Source organism: Brassica napus, chromosome C5 (assembly GCF_020379485.1).
Source record: "Brassica napus cultivar Da-Ae chromosome C5, Da-Ae, whole genome shotgun sequence".
In the NCBI taxonomy this organism is placed as follows: Eukaryota; Viridiplantae; Streptophyta; class Magnoliopsida; order Brassicales; family Brassicaceae; genus Brassica; species Brassica napus.
The window spans coordinates 4,322,751-4,343,687 of NC_063448.1; the positions used below are offsets into that span (position 1 = coordinate 4,322,751).

A 20,937-nucleotide genomic window follows, 5' to 3' on the forward strand; every position below is an offset into this window, starting at 1 on the left:
CAATGATCCATTATTTGGATGATGCGAACGTCGCTTGCTTGTTTACACTTATTTACGATCACTTTGATTAACAATGAACATTCTCTTCCACAAAATATAGGTTTCTACCAGAAAAAATAAAATAAAAACTAACTTGCATTTGTTCCACATCGACTAAGTATCACTAAGAGGAGTTCCTTCTATAAATACATAGACAATGTCTCCTTTCTTTTCAGACAATTGGACTTGTTTTCTGGCCCAAACTATTGTCATTAAAATCAGATATTTTCGGTTTAAATCAGTTTTAGTCAGCCATTTAGGCAATTAATCGGTTTTTAAAATGATTAATCAGGTTTCTGATTAATTGAACCGATTTGACCAAAATCACGGCGATTAACCTCGGTGGAGCGCATAGACCCGCATTTTAGAACACAAAGTTTACTATATATGTTGTGTACATAGAATGTACCTAGCTCAACTAAGTTTTTATCTAGCAAACACCCTTAAAGTCCATACAAATAAGTAGCTTTAATTTTAATTATAAGCTATTTATTATTTATCCACATTTTCATTGTAGAACATTTTAGTGATAATTAGTCACTTAGTGATAGTTCAGCATTTAGAGAACCTCCATTTTTATGAATTACTAATGTAATTATATTTTAGTTAAAACTACATCATTCAAGTGTGAAATAAATTATTTAGAAAATCTTATTTATTATTTTAAATTATATTATATGTTCTTAGTCTCCCAGTACTGGATTCTATTTGATATGATTTTCTTACTTCTCAATCAACATAAATAAAGTTACTTCATTCACCAAGCCTGATACAAACTTAACATTCAGAATACCACTAGCAACACACCACAAAATAAAATAAAAACATAAATAAATAAGTACTACCAAAGATTTATTCTTTGATTTATTCTTGCAAGAACTCAACCCACAAATCCACCACAACCAACAACTTAGGCCGTGGGCTTGGCAAAGATCTTCTTAGCAAATTCAGCTAGAGTTGCAGTCTCGGGCATGACAGGTTTCACAGCAGGATCGTTACAGAACCTCTCAGCCCATTTGGACAGAGAAGGAGTCTTGACCTCATCGATAAGTTTATGACCACCTGCCAACTCGGTGACTCTCAACCAAGCCAAGAAGCACCCGAATGCAATGTCGAGGTAACCGATGTGTTCACCGTTAAAGAATGGTTTTCCTTTGCTGCAATCGATGAAGGCCTTCTCGAGAAGCGCGTTCCCTTCTTCCACTTGAGCTAACACCGCTTTCTTCTCTTCTTCTCCCTCAGCTTTTAGGATACTTTTTAGAGAGGGAAACCACTTCATTCATGTTCAATGTCATCACATAGAAAACATACGATTATCTCATGACATGAAACTATTAATAAAACTTGTGGATCAGGTAAAAGGGGGGGAACCTTTTCGTCAATGTAGGCCGCCCAGAACCGAGCGATGGCTCGATCATAAGGAGTGGAAGGTAGCATGGACGGTCCAGATGCGCTCCAAGTCTCATCAACATACTCAACGATGATGTTAGACTCACAAACCGGTTTGTCAGCATGAAGGAGAACCGGAATCTTCTTGTGAACCGGGTTTGATTTAAGAAGCAACTCGCTCTTTGCTCCAAACGTCTCCTGGAGGAACTCGTAGGGAACAGACTTGAGGTTCAGAGCGATCCTCGGCCTCATCACAAAAGGACTCGCCCATGCGCCGATCACCTTCACTTCATCGGTAGCCATTTTCTCTTCAAGATCAAGAACAGAGAGAAGGACTTGGTTAAACACGTTGAAGCTTTAGTGGTAAATCGTAGGGCATTATATGGAAGGGAAGAGGGGGTAGGTAAGGTCGTAACGTAAGGCTTTCGGAATTTCATGGAGGTGAAGAAGCACCAGTAAAGTTTGACATGTGTCTTATACGGTTGGGAAAACGTTTAAATGTTGGTCCATCACTTTATTAGGGGCGAGCGTTACATATTCACATTGTTAGGATGCGTGGTGTGAACTGAAACCATTAACACACCGACAACTGTGTTCATCTTCACGTGTTCACATTTGTATTTCATGCATAGATAGCTTTCTCTCAATGGGACCATTTAAGATCTTTGTACTTATATAATTAAGTTAATATATGTCTTGTTTTGACGAGTTACGATATTGATATATATTGTGAAACAAGTGAAACTATATTTAAAGGATAGTTACGTTACATACAATTAATTATACAAATCTACCATTCGAGTAAATTCACTTATCCAAACACACATGTCATATTCTCATTTAGTATTGATAAATAATAATAATCATTTTTAGTTGCTCTGTATATACGTACATTTAATATTTGTGTTGGCTAGTCATGTTTTCTGTATTTGTACTGAGTGCATTTTTTAAATAATTTAGAGCATTTCCAAAAATGAACTTCAAAATTTTAAATTTGGAGTTTTGAATAGTGATTCATATTTTTATTTATATTTTGGTCTTTATAATTAATTGTACATCATATTTATGATTTTTAAGTATTTTTTCATTTATATTTTTAATCTTTAAAACTTTTGTATATCATAAATATTTCAAATTTATTTTAATAAATTCAAAATTTTACACATAAAATTAAATAAAAATTTTAAAATAAGGTTTGTAATATTCTTAGGAGAAAGCAACACAAGTTAATATACTTATGTTTCTCTTGCACCATCAACACAGAATCAACGAACCCCAAGTTCTACTTAATTAGGATCTTTTGTGTCTTTGACATCCATTATTATTAAAAAAATGTTAAAAAAATACATCATTCGTAGAGAAACAAAATGTTAAATAAATTATTTAGAAAATCTTATATGATAACTTCTTTTCATATTTATTTTCTTCTTTATATTATTTTGATTATAAAATATTCATATTAGATGTTCTTTTTTTTTTTTTTGGAACACAAACTTTCATTCAAACTTAAACTCCAAAATGAGAGTTCATTACAGCAACTGCAGAGAGCAGAGCATTCTTTGCTACTGAATCAGAGATATTGTTTTTGTCCCTAGGGATCCAACTGAAGTAAACAGCATCAAGAAGGGAACTTAGAACTAAGATATCAGCAACTAAACCATAAATCTCTGGTGGGGGGGTGTCCTCCATTGACTGCTTGGATTAATTGTCTAGAGTCCGATTCAAAGTGAAGTCTTCGGCGGTTCAGAGAAAAACTCATAGTGATAGCTTCCCGTAGAGCCAGTGCTTCTTAGTTTTCACTTTTCAGTGCTGGATTTTATGAGACATCATTTTCTTACTTCTCAATCAACATAAAAAAAATTACTTCATTCACCAAGACTGATACTACAAACTTAACATTCAAAATACACTTACCAACATACCAAAAGTAAAATTAAAACATAAATAAATAAGTACCATCACTCTCATTTTATTTTTTCAAGAACTCAACCCACAGTTCCACGAGGACCACAGCCATCAGCTTAGGCCGGCGGCTTGGCAAAGATCTTCTTAGCGAACTCAGCTAGAGTTGCAGTCTCGGGCATGACAGGTTTCACAGCAGGATCATTACAGAACCTGTCAGCCCATTTGGACAGAGAAGGAGTCTTGACCTCATCGATAAGTTTATGACCACCTGCCAACTCGGTGACTCTCAACCAAGCCAAGAAGCACCCGAATGCAATGTCGAGGTAACCGATGTGTTCACCGTTGAAGAACGCTTTTCCTTTGCTGCAATCGTTGAAGGCCTTCTCGAGAAGCGCGTTCCCTTCTTCCACTTGAGCTAACACCGCTTTCTTCTCTTCTTCTCCCTCAGCTTTTAGGATACTTTTTAGAGAGGGAAACCACTTCATTCGTGTTCAATGTCATCACATAGAAAACATACGCTTATCTCATGACATGAAACTATAAATAAAACTTGTGGATCAGGTAAAAGAGGGGGAACCTTTTCGTCAATGTAGGCCGCCCAGAACCGAGCGATGGCTCGATCATAAGGAGTGGAAGGTAGCATGGACGGTCCAGATGCGCTCCAAGTCTCATCAACATACTCAACGATGATGTTAGACTCACAAACCGGTTTGTCAGCATGAATCAGAACGGGAATCTTCTTGTGAACCGGGTTTGATTTAAGAAGCAACTCGCTCTTTGCTCCAAACGTCTCCTGGAGGAACTCATAGGGAACAGACTTGAGGTTCAGAGCAATCCTCGGCCTCATCACAAAAGGACTCGCCCATGCGCCGATCACCTTCACTTCGTCGCTAGCCATTTTCTCTTCAAGATCAAGAACGGAGGAGGACTTGGTTTAATGCGTTGAAGCTTTAGTGGTAGATCGTAGGGCATTATATGGAAGCGAAGAGGGGGTAGGTAAGGTCGTAACGTAAGGCTTTCGAAATTTCATGGAGGTGAAGAAGCACCAGTTAAAGTTTGACACGTTTCTTAAACGGTTGGGAAAACGTTGAAGTGTTGGTCCATCACTTTATTAGGGGCGAGCGTTACATATTCACATTGTTCGGATGCGTGGTGTGAACTTAAACACACCGACTATTGTTTCACATTCGCGTGTTCACATTTGTACTTCATGCATAGATAGCTTTCTCTCAATGGGACCATTTAAGAGCTTTGTACAATTGTACTTATATAATAATTAAGTTAACTAGGATAATACCTGCGCTCTGCGCAGTGTGAATTTATTTTTATATATTATCGATAGTTTCTTTTATATATTTGATCATTTTATTTATATATATAAAATATTTTTTGTTGTTATTATATAATTTTTTTCCGGTGGATCAGATCAATTTTTATTAAAAATAATGGAACAAAACTATAATTAATACATCATGGGTTGATCGGATTGGACATTAAACAAATTATGACATAAAAACCTTATTTTTTCCATCGAACACATTCTTGAAAAAAGTGAACAGTATTGTTTTTACAGTTGAATTATTTTGACTTTTATCTTCCATATGGTTTTGAAAGCTTTCAAATCAACCATCGAATTGATACATGTCATTTTAATGTTTTAGTCGTATACTTAAGGAAAACTTACATTTTTGTAATTTAAAGTCGTTTTAAAAAATTCAAAATATAACATATAAGAAAAAATCTAACATATAAGAAAAATATAACATATAAGTTGTCCTCATTTTTGTATTTTAAAGTCGTTTTAAAAAAATATATAACATATAAGGTTTCCTCGTTTTTGTAATTTAAAGTCATTTTAAAAAATTCAAAATATAACATATAAGAAAAAATCTAATTTTTTATTATATGGTTAATGTGATTGTTTACTTTTTTTAATAATAAAAAATTAAACAAAATGAAGAAGGATGCAAAAGTTGTTATCAAATCTTTATTATTCATAATCATTAATTGTCATATATATGTAAATCATATTAGTTAATTTCGTAGTTTTTATTTAGGGAAAGAATACACACTTCTTATAATTTAGATTAATATAATGTTCTCTAGTGGACATTAAACAAATTATGACATAAAAACCTTATTTTTTTCCTCGAACACATTCTTGAAAAAGTGAACAGTATTGTTTTCACAGTTAAATTATTTTGACTTTTATCTTACATATGGTTTTGAAAGCTTTCAAATCAACCATCGAACTTATACATGTCATTTTAATGTTTTTAGTCGTATACTTAAGGAAAACTTACATTTTTGTAATTTAAAGTCGTTTTAAAAAATTCAAAATATAACATATAAGAAAAAATCTAACATATAAGAAAAATGTAACATATAAGGTGTCCTCATTTTTTATTTTAAAGTCTTTTTTAAAAAAATATAACATATAAGGTTTCCTCATTTTTGTAATTTAAAGTCATTTTAAAAAATTCAAAACATAACATATAAGAAAAAATCTATTTTTTATTATATGGTTCATGTGATTGTTTATTTTTTAATAATATAAATTAAACAAAAATGAAGAAGAATGCAAAAATTGTTATCAAATCTTTATTATTCATAATCATTAATTATCATATATATATGTAAATCATATTAGGTAATTCTGTAACTTTTATTTAAGGAAAGAATACACACTTCTTATATTTTAGGTTAATATAATGTTCTCTAGTGGACATTAAACAAATTATGACATACAAACCTTATTTTTTCCATCGAACACATTCTTGAAAAAAGTGAACAGTATTGTTTCCACAGTTAAATTATTTTGACTTTTATCTTCCATATGGTTTTGAAAGCTTTCAAATCAACCATCGAATTGATACATGTCATTTTAATGTTTTTAGTCGTATACTTAAGGAAAACTTACATTTTTGTAATTTAAAGTCATTTTTAAAAAATTCAAAATATAACATATAAGAAAATTCTAACATATAAGAAAAATATAACATATAAGATGTCTTCATTTTTGTATTTTAAAGTCATTTTAAAAAGAAATATATAACATATAAGGTTTCCACTTTTTTTGTATTTTAAAGTCATTTTAAAAAATTCAAAATATAACATATAAGAAAAAATCTAATTTTTTTATTATATGGTTAATGTGATTGTTTATTTTTTTTAATAATATAAATTTAAACAAAAATGAAGAAGGATGCAAAAATTGTTATCAAATCTTTATTATTCATAATCATTAATTGCCATATATATGTAAATCATATTAGGTAATTCCGTAACTTTTATTTAAGGAAAGAATACACACTTCCTATATTTTAGGTTAATATAATGTTCTCTAGTGTTATATAATTATGGAATAATGTGACACCATTAGATTAAACTATACTTTATATTAGATGCTTTAGAATTCTTTGAAATGAAATTTAGAAGGCATTTAGAGTGCCACCTAGGATTTGGGGTTTTTTTTAATTAATACAAAATTAAGGTTCTAATTTTTCAAATACTTCTCAATTAATATATAGGGGATATATGTCTTGGTTTTAACGATTTACGATATTGTAAAACAAGTGAAACTATATTTAAAGAATAGTTACATGCAATTACACAAAACTACCATTCTAGTGAATTCAATTATCCAAACACACGTGTCACATTCTCATTCAGTATTGATAAATAATAATAATCATTTTTAGTTTGCTCTATATATATACGTACATTTAATATTTGTGTTGGCTAGTCATGTTTTCTATATTTGTATTGAATGCATTTTCTAATAACTTTTTTTGATAAAGAACTTAGACCATCATTATCCACGGTTTCTTAGAGCAGGGTTCTTAGAAAAATATTTTCTTAGAGCAGGGTTCTTAGGAAAATATAAGAACAGTTTCTTAATTCACTTATCCAAACACACGTGTCACATTCCATTCAGTATTGATAAATAATAATAATCATTTTTAGTTTGCTATATACATATATACACGTACATTTAATATTTGTGTTGGCTAGTCATGTTTTCTATATTTGCACTGAATGCATTTTCTAATAACTTTTTTTTGATAAAGAACTTAGATCATCATTATCCACGGTTTCTTAGGGCAGAATTCTTAGGAAAATATAAAAAATTGTTTCTTAATTTTCAACTAAAAAGTTAAGAAACAATTTCTTAATTTTTTAGTTGAAAATTAAGAAACAGTTTCTTATATTTCCCTGAGAACTCCGCCCTAAGAAACCGTGGATAATGATGCTCTTATAAGATATAGGTAAGTCAGAGCATGTTTATTGCATATCTCTTAGATTGGAGTTCTTAACGTAATATAAGATACGGTCTCTTAGCTTTTAACTAAAAAAACTAAGAAACGTCTCTTAAATAAAAGATATAAGAGACGTCTCTTAACTTTTATATCATATGTTATATTACGTTAAAAACCTCAACCTAAGAGACCTACAATAAACATGCTCTTAGGGCATCATTATTGGAGGGATTTGATTAAGGGCCCTTAGCATTGTTTATTATTATTTTTGTGTTAAGGAACTAAGCTAAAGGCTTTTGTATAAGTAGCTGATTATTGGTGGGACTTTACTTGTCCCTTACTTAGTTAAATTGATTATTTTCATTAATAGTATATAAAAGCAAACAAACATTTTATTCGAGTAATAAAAACTTATAAATCAGAAGTTATTTGGAAGATGTCCAAATTTAGCCCATATATTATCAATCAAATCATTTTGTAATTTGTGATGGGCTTGTGTATTCCGAACACTCGTTCGACGATCAATTATATTACCGAGATGTGAAGGCATATTGACGGAAAATGTATCCACATCTTCTCTTTCTTGGAATTCATCAACGTCATACTGAGTGGATGATGATCGTTCATCTTCGACAATCATATTATGGAGAATGATACATGCTCTCATAATAGTTGCAATCTTCTCTTTATCCCATAACTGAGATGGGTTTCGGACTACGGCAAATCTAGCTTGCAGGACTCCAAAGGCACGCTCGACATCTTTTCTCACAGCTTCTTGGGTTTGAGCAAATAATGAATTCTTCTGACCTTGTGGTAGTCGGATATACCGTCCGTGAGATAATATGCCAAATGATACTGATTACCATTCACATAGAAATTTACTTCTGGGGCTATTCCGTTAATAATGTCGTCAAAAACGGGTGATCGATCAAGAATATTAAGGTCGTTCATAGTACCTGGAGCTCCAAAAAACGCGTGCCATATCCAGAGGTCATATGAAGCTACGGCCTCCAATACAATTGTTGGTTTATTGGTTCCACGCGAATACATTCCTTTCCAAGCGGTTGGACAGTTCTTCCACTCCCAATGCATACAGTCGATGCTTCCAACCATTCCGGGAAACCCACGTTGTTCTCCAATATATAATAGTCTTTCCAGATCCTCCGGTGTGGGACGTCTTAGATATTCCTCGCCAAACAATTGGACTATTCCCGCGGTAAAATGGTGCAAACATTTTCGAGCTGTTGTTTCACCAAGCCGGACATATTCGTCAACTGTATCAGACCCACCACCATACGCCAATTGTCTAATTGCTGCGGTACATTTTTGGAGCGGAGAAAGACTAGACCGTCCGGTTGCATCTTCTCTTGGTTGAAAGTATTCTATTTCATTAGACATACGATGCATAATACGCAAGAACAAGGTCTTGTTCATTCGAAACCGTCTTCGGAATATGTTGTGCGGGTATGTTGGAGTTTCACAAAAGTAATCGTTCCAAAGCTTCGTGTGGCCTTCTTCTCGGTTTCTCTCGATATGTATACGTGGTTTTCTCTTTTTTGGTTCGGGAATGAAATTAGGATTTTCAAATATATCTTCAAACATAGAATCAAATTCATGATCATCATCTTTGTGGTAATGATAATGTGAAGAAGAAGCCATTGAAAATTTATAAAAGAGATTGAAATTTCTAAAAGAGAATTAAAAGAGAGAATGTGTTATGATGAGGAGAAGTAATGCATTGTATGTGAGAAGTATGATCTATATATGCTACATTGTCGGGTGTGAAAGCATGACAGTTTGTTCACGAGCATTACTGTTTGCTCACGAGCAGTTCAGTGTGCTCACAGACTGAAGACGGACAAGTCAAAGACTCATCATGTCACGAGTTCTTTTGTGTTAGAAAAGTTACGAGTCAAAGCAGTGATAGGAAAGTGTCACAGACTTAACAAAACATGAGTTACATGAGATGACTTATAATAAAACTTAATATTCCACAACAAGCAAAAAAAATTACAAACAAATAAGCATCTCTAAACCAGTCATACTAAAGCTTCACCACGCTAGAAGAATCAGTTCCGAAAGAGAAGCACCACTCCTACTAAAACTACTAGAAGAACCATTACCTCGAGAAAGAACTCAAACCCATAGCTAACCTTAGATTTCTCCTTAGCTAAATCATACACCATCTTCTCTAGAATGCCTAGCTTCTGCTCAGTCTCGTAGTCAGACAAAAGGGCAAGACTGTCGACCTTTTCAGACAGTAGAAGAATGTGTCTATCTCTGTCTCGCAGCTCCTCCATCAATGCATCATCCCACCATTTCCATACGTGACACTCCCCATCATCTACATTCGGACAAGTGTAGTATCGCCTACCTATTTCGCGAGAAGATGTTGCAAGTAGTGGCTGAGCGCCACAGTAGCATCTCTGCGGGATGCCAAAGTCTACCTCGGGTTCCGGAGGGTACTGCACCGGTGAACCTCTTTGTAAGCTTATCTCCTCTTGGTCACGTCGAATTAAGTCATCAGTCTCGTTGTAGCCACTGTCCACAGAGTTGCAAAATAAGTCCTCCGAGTCCGAAGGCTGACTATAGTTGTAGTCAAGTCCCATGTTCCTCTTATCCTGCAGAAAATGTCAACTACTTATTAGAATCATGTTTTAGCAAGAACATTTGTAGTTGTTTAAAAAGAGACAAAGCAAGACATTTTATATATATTATTAAACAGCCTTAGTTTATATAATTCCACGGTTATTTAAAGAGACGTTCTGATTAGATTAAACAAGCATATAAAAAGACATACATAAAAACAGAGATTTTATGGAGGAAAAACATAAAACATAGAATTAAAAGGACAAAGAAAAAACTATTAAAAAGACAAATATAAAACATAGAACATGATATCTAATTCTTCAGAAGTACGCAGCTAAGAGTTTATTCTTCACAACTTCTTATGCCTCAGTTAATGGCTCCGACTTTTGGAGGAGAGTATCCAGTATAGCCAACTTAGTGAGCCTCTCCTTCATGGCCAAATCCTCCTTCTTCATTTCTCATAGGGTGGTGTACTCAGCAACAGACTTCCCTTGACCAGTGTTCCTTTTCGATTTAGCAGCCTTGATACCTTCAGGCCGGGTCTCATGATCACCATTCTCGTTGGTTGACGTTTCAGATGGTGTTTCACCATTTTTCCTCTTTGAGCTTCCTTTTGGTGTGTTGAGGCTGAGCCATTTCTGCTCATACCTCAACACACACCACACATGCTCGAGGTTGAACTTGGTTCTCTAATCAGCGTAGAAGATGTCATGAGCCCTCTTGAGAACATCAGTGTCACTCTCACCACTGCTAATTTGCCTCTCTGCTGTGGCATAAGCGCCGCAGAACTTGTTCACGTGATCGTTTATCCTAGCCCACCTCTTCTTACAATGAAGATGCTCTCTCTTTTCACCATCCCCTACTCCGTGAGGACTTGTTGTGTAATACTCAGCAACACGTTGCCAGAAGGTGAGTGACTTCTGCTGATTTCCAACTACAGCATCCTTGGAAGTGTTGAGCCACGCACTGATTAGGACCTCGTCATCAGTCGGGGTCCATTTACGTCGAGCAACACGGTCCACGGGTGTGCCTACTGGTGTGCCTACGGGTGTGTCTTCAGATGGGTGAGAACTGAAAGGAGGGTTCTCGGATTCTCCTAAGTGAACATTAGAATGGAAAGGGAAGTAGCTAGAGGACTGCGTATAAATATTTCTTGGATCCATATCAGTAAGAAGAGAGAAGAGATTAAGAGGAGGTGGTAGAAGAGAAAAACTAGCTACGTATATTTAAGGGGGGCATCAGAAGGGGTTTGATTGGAGGAAGTGAAGAGTAAGTTAGCAATAACTTACCCACTTAATGACTAACCGGTAACAAGATATGTCTTATCTAAAGTTATTACACAAACAAAAAGCTATCAACTATCCTAACAAGATCATTAATATTTTGTTGGATTTCATTTCACACAAACTACCCTTTACAGCCTAACCTATCTAATCAATACGAAGTAACCACGACAATGGCTTTAATAAACAGCGAAACATTTACAAAACAAGTGTACTTTCACTAGAAATTTATTGTGTGGTTCATTAAAAATACACAGATTTCAAACTAAAAATACACATTCAAATCTTTCAAATTCAAATCATCTATACGAATCCTCTATATGAATATCCAATCATCTGTACGAATCCTGTAGCAATACATATATCAAATCATCTCTAGGAAGCCCTAATCAAATATTCAATCAAATAATCAATACAAGTTTTCCAATTTACATCTATACGAAACCCAAATCATATACTCAATCAAATAATCAATACAAGTTTTCCAATTTACATCTATACGAAATCCTAATCAAATTTTCAATCAAATAATAATATCGAGAAAGAAAGGAGGTGAAGGACATACCTTCGTACGATTGGGTCGATTCTCACACGATTGGGGATGCTTGGGAAACGAACAGAACCGACGGTTTAGGTCTTCGTCATTGGAGATTTCAGAGTCGATTTCGCCGTCGGATGTGGATCGCGCTTTCGGTTTCGGAAACAAGTCTTCGTCACCGGAGATCGATTAAGAGATCACGTAGAAAGCTTCCTCCTCTGCTAAATCACCTTCGCCGTTGCCTTTTGGAGTCGACTACAAGAGAAACACGAAGAGAGGAAATGGAAAAGACGATCCGTCTTCGATATCATCGACCACTCCGGTGCTGCCACGTACCCACGAGGGACGACCCCGAGAAGCCCTTAATCAAGGCCCGTTCGTCTCGTCCTTTGCCATTTTTATTTTTTTTTTAACCCAAAATGGGTTAAGGGTCGGGCCCAAGGGCCGCCGATAACGGTGGCCTTAGTTTCCATGAAATAAGTATGCGTTAAAAATAAAGATTGAATGAGTATAGTCTAGTAGCTATCATCAAATGTAACCTAGACGTTACTCTTTTTTAATTTATTCTTTTGTGATAAGTTTTCCTTACACCAACCATCTTTATACATTAAAAAAAAAGTTGATCGGCTTCCAGAACAATCTCTTGAGAAGAATAGCAAATAGAATAATGCCTTTGGCCCTTTGCAAGATGCATTATATATATATATCACTAGTTCTAACTACAAACACATCATCATACAATGAATTAAAAACAAACTAAAGTTGAGAATAATTTCCTGAGAAACTTTAACTTAGCCTTTAGGCTTCTTTACTATATTCTGTTGAATCTATTCCCTTATCCCTGCCCTTTTCTTTGGTTGGGTGGGAGCTTTAGTGTGAGTGGGCACTTCACATTAATGATGCTTCGCAATTATGTAATATCTTCTAGGCCGTGTTTTCTGTTTAGTTTGGGACACCTACAGGGATACCTTTTTTTATCATATGTAATATCTTCTGGGCCTTGTTTTCTGGTTAGTTTGGGACACCTACAGTGATCTGGTTAGTTTGGGACACCTACAGTGATACCTTTTTATCACAAAAAAACATATTGTCTTAAATATATTTTCTATTCACTTAATTACACTTTCAAATTTATATATGTCTTATCATTCTTATCTTATATCTCAAACTAAATTAGATTGTAACCATCGCTAGCTTTAATACACACTCACAAACATGTTTTTCTATGTAAATCAAGCATATCATGATTTTTCAGCGTATTCAAAGTCGAATGTTGTGTTCATAAACAAAAAAATTGTAAATGCATACAGACACCCCAACCAAAAGAATCTATGATTTAACACAGAAAAGAAAAACTATATGTAAAAATATTCTGCCTATATTTGAATATAAATGTACATGCAAGCATTATATATTCCTCCTCTTCAGCATTCACCTATATTATTAGGTTAGTCACACACTCAATTCATAAGTACTACTACTCACATTTCTATCTCCCTCTTTCTCTGAAACGTCTAGCAAATGGGTTTGAAGCACTCTTCTTCTTCTTCCTTATTCTTCCTTATCCTTTTATTCTTATTACTTTCTTCTCAAGTCTCCTCACAAGCCTGCCTAAAAACATGCGGCCAAATACCCATCAAGTACCCGCTTGGAACCGGGTCAGGTTGCGGTGACACACGTTTCACACGTTACATCAAGTGCGACCCAGACCAGCAAACTCTAACGCTCACCACACACACAGGCTGCTACCCTATCACGTCCGTCGACTACACCAAGCAAATCATCTACGTCACTGACTCGTCTATGTCCACGTGTGCATGTACCCGACCCAGCCAAGGATTCGGGTTGGACTGGGACGCTCCGTTTTCTTTTCACGACGACACCGTTTTTACGCTTCTTGACTGTTCTGTTGACGAATCCCCTGTTTTCAAGCCGTTAAGTAACAGTACCGGACGTGTCTCTCTATGTGACCGTCAGAGCTCCTCTATTTGTAACTTCTTGTACTCAAATTGCAGGTAAACCAAAATTCCTCTTTAATTAAACCAGGCTAGTTGTTCTATCTAAACCGAAATAAATTAAATCAGTTTCCCATTTTTTCTTGGAGATATCACATATGAGATGGTCTAAGTCATAAAAATATTAGAAAAAGTATATATTTTCGGAAACTAAAAATGGTATGACAACACCTATTTAAATTGTAATGATCCCGGTTTACTATTGATTTTTTACTTACACCGGTTTAACTTTCCGGTTTAATAGGGCCATTAGTCTAATAAACCTCCAAGAATCAACATGTTGCGTCTACGTACCCCTAGATCTCGGACCATCGTTTGAAATGGACCTACAGAAGCTCCGGTGCTCTTCTTACTCCGGTTTCTACAATCTTGGTCCGGCCCAAGAATCTCACCCTGAAAATTGGAACTATGGAATCGCACTCAAGTACAAGTTCAACGTCTTCGATGAGTATCCTGCCGTGTGTGGTGGCTGCGAGCGTAGTAACGGTGCTTGTGGATACAACACTCAGACTAGCTCGTTCGTTTGTAACTGTCCCGGTGGGATCAATACGACGTCAGATTGTTTCTTCCTTTATAACTCGGCTTCTATTGTTCTACCTTGGATCTCAAGTAAGCACCACTTTCCATACTATTTCACATATTTTAGGCTCTTAGCTATAACTTCTTTACTCCCAATCAGCTTTTGCTTCATTAAAAACTTGTTTTTACTTTGGGATAATTAAGCAAAATATTTGCCTAACATAGTTTTCTTAAATTAGCAGGAGCATGGATGATGTACCCTATGTCATTGGTTGTATTTTGGACAGTGATGAGCCTTCCTTGAAGGAGTTGGAATGGTTCGTACTGAAAGCTTAATGAATGGAATCTTTGCGTCTTCTTTCTATATTCTTTGTGATAACATCACGTGACAAGATTCCCTATTGGTTGTCTGTGATATCAATGATGTAATGGTTCGTAGTTTAAAAAGACAACCGTTTCACATACAGTAAGAGATACCAAATACACAAATTCAACAAAAGGAGAAACTAATTATAAGGAGAGAACAAAGTCTGTAAGAAAGGTCTAGAAGAAACACACAACAGCTGGAGATGGTTACTATTTCTTACTGCACAACTCCAACATTAAAACAGAACTAACACTGAGATGAGGCTGACTTTAAGCTTCATCGTCATCTTCATCATCGAGCTTATAGGAACTAAAATGATCGACCCTAAACTTCCACTCCCCTTTCACAGGATCAAACGATACAAACTCAGCTCCTTGTGCCTCAGCTTTCCTCTTCAGCATCATCTTATACTTCTCCACTCTCTCTCCTTCAGTAAACTGTTTCCCTGTCTTCTTATCAATACATTTTATATTCAGCAATGTTACCTCCGCCGGTTTATTCAACCCTTGCCCCACCGCCGGTTTCTTGCTCTCGTCCAGGTACACAATCACTTCTCGGTTATTGAACTGAACCAGAGATTCTAAGTCTAGTCTACGAACATCAGTCTCTCCCATGAACTTAATGCTCCCATAACCGTGTCGTCCCACCACAAAGTCTCTAACCCGCCTGCAATAACCAGGATCCGCTCTTTCCTTAGCCGCTAGTTCACGGATACTTGGCTCCGTGAAATAATCGGATTGGCGTAGCTTAGGCAATAGCGCCTCGATATCTGTACCATTCTCGTTAACAGTTGGGGCTTCTCCCTCTCGGTGTCCGCCTCGTGTTCTGGAGGGACGGTCTTTCTCTCGAGCGTGATCTGTGCTGGTTGAGCCGTTTGATATCTGATTTCCATTGACAAATGGGTGAGTTCTTTCTTCAGCAGCACCAACTTCTCCGTTATCATTCTCTGTGAATATTTTCACTCAAGTCAGTCAAAGAATGGTCCAAATATGGCAAAACGTAATGAAGCTTTTTTTTTTTACGTATGCATATTTTATATACTTACTGTCGTGGTTTGCCGAATCAGTAGCTATTTCTGGACTCTTCCCTGAAATTTACAGATAATATTGTCAAAAAAAGAGAAAGGAATCATTGAACTCAGTAGTTAGTATCATTTTCGTGGTGAAGTTTTCTAAGATACGAACAAAAGCTTACCATTTTCATGTGGTTGAGCAGTGGGGCGGTCCTTTGGAATTGTAGATTTGACCCTTGAAGACCACTGTTGAACTGGGCGTATAACTAGAGCTCTAGGGTTCTCCCTCGGAATGAAAAGAGCATCTGCCTTTGGTGTACTTGAGGAGTTCTCCTCGTCATCAGCGAAAAATGGAACCTACAAAGACCATTTTAAGATTTAAACATGTAGAACGAACATGTAGCACCAACACTAAAATTTAAGTAAAATATAGTGTGAGCAATAATTCACAAGACAGATGCATGCCTTTGGACCATTGTCGCCAGGACGGTACTTTCTTGCCGGCAACCTGGCCCGCCTTTGTAGAAGGTGTCGAGAAGTTAAGAGAGATGATATTCTAACAGGAACAGGTTTGTCAACAACCTGGCAGGAAAAGAAACAATAAGAACAAAGAAGAAAATGAATGAAACGAACAAGAAGGAACGGAGTAGAGAAACTTTCAGGTATGACAATAGTTAATTTCGAAAAATATCAAACTTTGAGGTATGACTTTAAAACTTTAATTTGTGAACTGGCAAGCATCGATGACAATAGTTAATTTAGAAAAATATCAAATTTCTACTAATAAGTTGATATCAGTTTTGATTTAAACTTCAACTTAAAACTTCAATAAAACTATTTGATTATATTTAGGAAAGACCGAAAGAGTTAAAAGAAAAATTCACAATCTGTGTATTGCCGAATGAAGAGTAGGCTTACAGGCATGCTGGAGATTCCATATTGAATTGAAGGTGAAGTTCCACTTTGGTTTATTGAGATCTGAGGCATAGCAGGAAGTGTTCCAAATGGATTTGTAACAGCAACGGGCTGCAAAACAACAGAGCTCGGCGGAGCAGGCCTGTCAACAAAAAAGGATGAAAATTGAGGCTCCAATAGAGCAAAACAAAACTTCCACGAAACGAAAGTCATGCAAGGACTGATGTCAGAAAGACCATACGTTTGCCCGAAGTTGCCTTGACCAAAAAATCCCAGTCCACCAGCATTTCCAGTTGCATTAGCTTTAGACCACCAATATAGTAAGAGTTAGCATCTAGAAATAAGATGATACCGTCAGTGACTTGGTTGACAGAGGTACCTGCTTGTGCTTGACCGAAGTTGTTGAAACCAAAGCCATTTGACGCTTGACCTGGCTGAGATGATTGGAAAGGTGTCATACCAGCAGCCTACAGAAAAAAGTTCAAGCTAAGAAGGCCTAAATCAGATCAAAAGCGAAGTGCAGTAGCGGGTGTTAATGAAGAGAAGTAAAAGAACTACTAACTGTGAAGAGAGCAGGCATCACCAAAAGAAATGAGAAAAAAAAAAAACTAAGTGCTTGGGCTTAATAACGAATACGAAAAACGAATCACCATTGTTTGTCCAAAGGGAGAGCTGCTAGACGTAGTTAATGTTGAAGAACTTGAAAACAAGTTGCCAAACCCAGTGGAAGGTTTATTGAAGATGTTAGTTTGGCCAAATGCAGGAGCACTACTCTGTCCGAACTGTCCAAAGGCAGAACCAGTCTGTCCAAAGGTAGAACCAGTCTGTCCAAATGCAGAACCAGTCTGTCCAAATGTAGAACCAGTCTGTCCGATCGAGGGATTTGAGCTGAACAGATTAGATGACTGAGTGTTCCCAAATGCTGGAGTCGCCCCCTGAACAGGAGTTGAACCAAATATTGATGGAGAAGAACCAAATCCAGGAGTGCTCGACGAACCAAATAACGGTGATGAGGTGGTTGTTCCAAAAGCGGGGGATGTTCCAAAGACGGATGTGGTAGTTGATGAAGTTGACCCAAAAAGATTGGATGAAGATGTTACACCAAAGGGCGAGGAACCAAAATTCGAGGTAGCCGTTCCAAAACCTGAACTGGCAATTGTTGGGGTTTGAGGGGCAAAAGGATTAGTAGACGTTGAGCTCGAAAAAGGGTTTGTTGGATTTGCTGGTGTCTGACCAAACGCCGGTGATGAAGAAAAAGGATTTGGCTGAGCAGTTGATACACCAAATCCGGTATTTCCAGCAGACTGGCCAGCAGGAAGCGGTCCACCTGAAAATCCATCTTTATTAGAAAAAGTACAAGAATAGAGCGTTAAGGAGATGTAATACAAGATTTGTTTGATAAAATGTACCTTTATCTCCTCGTTGGTAGTCTTCCCACCTTAGCTCCTCATGGCTTTTTTCTTTGTATGCCGGCATGGCAGAAATAGATTCTAACTTTCCAGCAGGCGCACCACTGCCTGTCTCTGCCTCAACTGTTGGTGCATAAGGCACGGCTCGACTGCCCGCTTGTTGTTGACCACCGAAAGGTGATTGACCAAAACCAGAACTCCCAAATGTTGGGGTTGAAGCCTGCCCACCTACAAAACAAATCATTCAAACATATTTCTTCATCCTTTATTCAAATGACTAACACAGCAGTTAGTTTGTACATGCTAAAGGGAGAACCTTGGGCTACCTTGGGCTCCAAAGGGAGATGGTGTAGAGCCAAATGCACTGCTGCCAAACGCTGATGTGGACTGGCCAAAAGCTGGAGAGGAGCCAAAACTGAAGGATGAGGTGTTTGATGCACCAAAAGGAGGAGTACTGGATGCTCCAAAGGCAGGGGAACTGGATGCCCCAAAGGCAGGAGCGCCTGATGCACCAAAAGCAGGAGTGGCTGATGCACCAAAAGCAGGGGTGCTAGCAGCTCCAAAGCCAGTGTTGCCAAACGTGGTACCAGTGCTACCAAAGGCTGGAGTCGGTGAAGCTCCAAATGCAGGTGTGTTTGTGGCGCCGAAGGTATGTTGGTTTGAGGCGCCAAAGGCAGGCGTGCTTGTGGCACCAAAGGCAGGCGTGCTTGTAGCGCCAAAGGCAGGCGTGCTTGATGCACCGAAGGCAGGCGTGCTCGCGGCACCAAAAGGTGTGGATGAACCAAAAGTGCTGTTTCCAAATGCAGGTTGCGATTGCTGTGTTGTGCTTCCAAAAGGATTTGACTGAGGTGTTGAAAATCCCAGTGGTTTCTGCCCAAAAGCAGAAGACCCTGAAAAAAAGAACAAAGAAATTAGCTTCGTCCCCAAACGCAAATGTCAAACTGAAAACATGGACTAACGAAAACCTAAACTAAAGAAAGGAAAACAACAAATATAGTTGGAGCAAATATCTAGAAAAAGCAGCAGAAAGAGAACCCAAAAAAAAGTGAACAGTTCTAGAATATTAAATCTGGTAGTGACAAACATTCTACAAACCACAGAACTGGATACTGTGCACTATATATCCGCAAACTATCAAAAGGCCACCTCCTCAAGCATCCATAAATCCATGATGTTAAAGACAGAAAATACATTCATATTGAGGAAAAAAACAATAAATCACTGAGAAAACTGACAAACCCCTGCGACGAAAGACGAATAAGCTACTTACCACCAAAAGGTGAAGATGCTGGAGATGCTCCAAAAGCCGGAGTAGAATTCCCAAATGCTGGTGATGAAGAAGCTCCAAAAGTTGGGGTGGAGCCAAACGGAGAGGAGGCCTGAGGTGCACCAAAAACACCGGTTGAAGTGCCACCAAATATTGAACCCCCTGTCTGTGCACCAAAAGGTGCAGACGTGCCGAACGGTGTTGCTGGAGCAAAGGGATTATTACTGCTAGAATTGCTGGTCTGACCAAACAAAGATTGGGTTTGGGACCCAAACGGGCTGCTACTAGATGACTGTCCAAAAGCTACAAGATTAATAGTTCTTCAGCTCAGTTTTCTTTTGTAGCATTACAAAAATATATAAAACTATTGAAAGAAATAACGAAAGAGAAGGCTAACAGAAACCAACGAGTAAGAATAAGATAGGGATCACTTACGATTAGATGAGCCAAACATCTTCCTCTATAGTTTCAAAACGCAGGACCCAGTCAAAAGAAAGTATCTTATCTTGTAGCTGGTAAAGAAAACGAAGAACTATTAGGATAAGAAAACAAAGAAACTAAAAAAGCAAATAAGCAGCAGTGAAAGCTGGTTTTATAATTCAAACACAATAAAACATACATAAACAATGCTTGAATTCAACATTCTCATGATATGAAGTAAATGTACAGTAAGCCGGCATAACTGAGACTCTGAGAGATGACGAATCTCTCTACACCTTATGAACTATGCAGTTTACTCACGAAACAATTCAGCGATAACGAACCTCTCTAAACAAAGGCAACATCACATATAGAAACCAGCAACTCAGAAACTAGCTACGCAAAACGAAATCGAAATTAATCGTGGCATATAAAACTTCAGCATATAACGAGCAATCAAAATTAAACCTGGAACTAATCGTGAATACAACAAACACAGCGAAAGAAAGAATCGAAGAAAAACCTATGAATCCGATGTAGAAATTGACGAACAAGGTCACACACACACACACAATGAAGCTCCGAACGTCGAATTTGTTTCCTGCGTGGGAAGAAATTGCGGTTCGGGAGTGAAATCGCTAAACGACGTCGAATCAAACGTGGAGTGGAAATACTAGGGCGGAAATGAACCTGGAAACGAAGAGCTCGATCTTAAAAATCGGCGGAGTAGGGAGAAATCTCGCCGGAAATTTGAAAGCGACGACAGTTGCAACTTGACAGAGCGATGAAGGGCGAAGATTGGCGTTTTGAGGACTTGTCTACCTGCTTGCGATGGCTTCTTCACACGATTTGTTTCTTTTAATTAATGTGATTTATTATTCTAATTTTTTCCTGCAAATTTAGTAACTAATACAAACTATTTAGTAGACGGTAAGTTATGAATTGTGGGCCTGCATCAAGGCCCATTATAAATAAATGACATAAAAAGCGATGATGTCGGCCTGTGAATCT

General features: G+C 37.0%; 5 protein-coding genes across 6 annotated transcripts; 1 reads left to right on the plus strand and 4 right to left on the minus strand.

Annotated features, from left to right (window-relative positions):
• Window positions 1-778: 778 nt before the first annotated feature.
• LOC106368353 (glutathione S-transferase U17) lies at window positions 779-1,910 on the minus strand. Its single transcript, XM_013808299.2, has 2 exons — window positions 1,411-1,910; window positions 779-1,312 (listed from the first exon to the last, which is right to left on the minus strand). Exons 1-2 carry the CDS (start codon window positions 1,729-1,731, stop codon window positions 950-952), a joined length of 684 nt encoding a protein of 227 aa, XP_013663753.2. The 5' UTR covers window positions 1,732-1,910; the 3' UTR covers window positions 779-949.
• A 1,363-nt stretch (window positions 1,911-3,273) lies between these two features.
• On the minus strand, window positions 3,274-4,406 carry LOC106350482 (glutathione S-transferase U17). The gene is made up of 2 exons (XM_013790367.3): window positions 3,911-4,406; window positions 3,274-3,812 (listed from the first exon to the last, which is right to left on the minus strand). Exons 1-2 carry the CDS (start codon window positions 4,229-4,231, stop codon window positions 3,450-3,452), a joined length of 684 nt encoding a protein of 227 aa, XP_013645821.1. The 5' UTR covers window positions 4,232-4,406; the 3' UTR covers window positions 3,274-3,449.
• A 6,233-nt stretch (window positions 4,407-10,639) lies between these two features.
• On the minus strand, window positions 10,640-11,344 carry LOC106368344 (glutathione S-transferase T3-like). The gene is made up of 2 exons (XM_013808286.1): window positions 10,910-11,344; window positions 10,640-10,819 (listed from the first exon to the last, which is right to left on the minus strand). Exons 1-2 carry the CDS (start codon window positions 11,342-11,344, stop codon window positions 10,640-10,642), a joined length of 615 nt encoding a protein of 204 aa, XP_013663740.1.
• A 2,065-nt stretch (window positions 11,345-13,409) lies between these two features.
• On the plus strand, window positions 13,410-14,998 carry LOC106350468 (wall-associated receptor kinase-like 20). Of its 2 annotated transcripts, none has more exons than XM_013790354.3 (3): window positions 13,410-14,017; window positions 14,262-14,626; window positions 14,776-14,998. In XM_013790354.3, the coding sequence occupies exons 1-3, from the start codon at window positions 13,524-13,526 to the stop codon at window positions 14,838-14,840; spliced, it is 924 nt and encodes a 307-aa protein (XP_013645808.1). In that variant the 5' UTR covers window positions 13,410-13,523; the 3' UTR covers window positions 14,841-14,998. The 2 variants fall into 2 exon arrangements, with proteins under 2 accessions (XP_013645808.1, XP_013645814.1); XM_013790360.3 differs by having other exon boundaries at window positions 13,412-14,017; window positions 14,779-14,998.
• Window positions 14,958-20,825, minus strand: LOC106350452 (nuclear pore complex protein NUP98A). Its single transcript, XM_013790338.3, has 14 exons — window positions 20,617-20,825; window positions 20,450-20,527; window positions 19,942-20,018; window positions 19,510-19,809; window positions 18,566-19,129; window positions 18,240-18,467; window positions 17,481-18,157; window positions 17,210-17,297; window positions 17,072-17,132; window positions 16,834-16,972; window positions 16,381-16,497; window positions 16,098-16,272; window positions 15,949-15,990; window positions 14,958-15,849 (listed from the first exon to the last, which is right to left on the minus strand). Exons 3-14 carry the CDS (start codon window positions 19,958-19,960, stop codon window positions 15,173-15,175), a joined length of 3,087 nt encoding a protein of 1,028 aa, XP_013645792.1. The 5' UTR covers window positions 19,961-20,018; window positions 20,450-20,527; window positions 20,617-20,825; the 3' UTR covers window positions 14,958-15,172.
• Window positions 20,826-20,937: the final 112 nt, after the last annotated feature.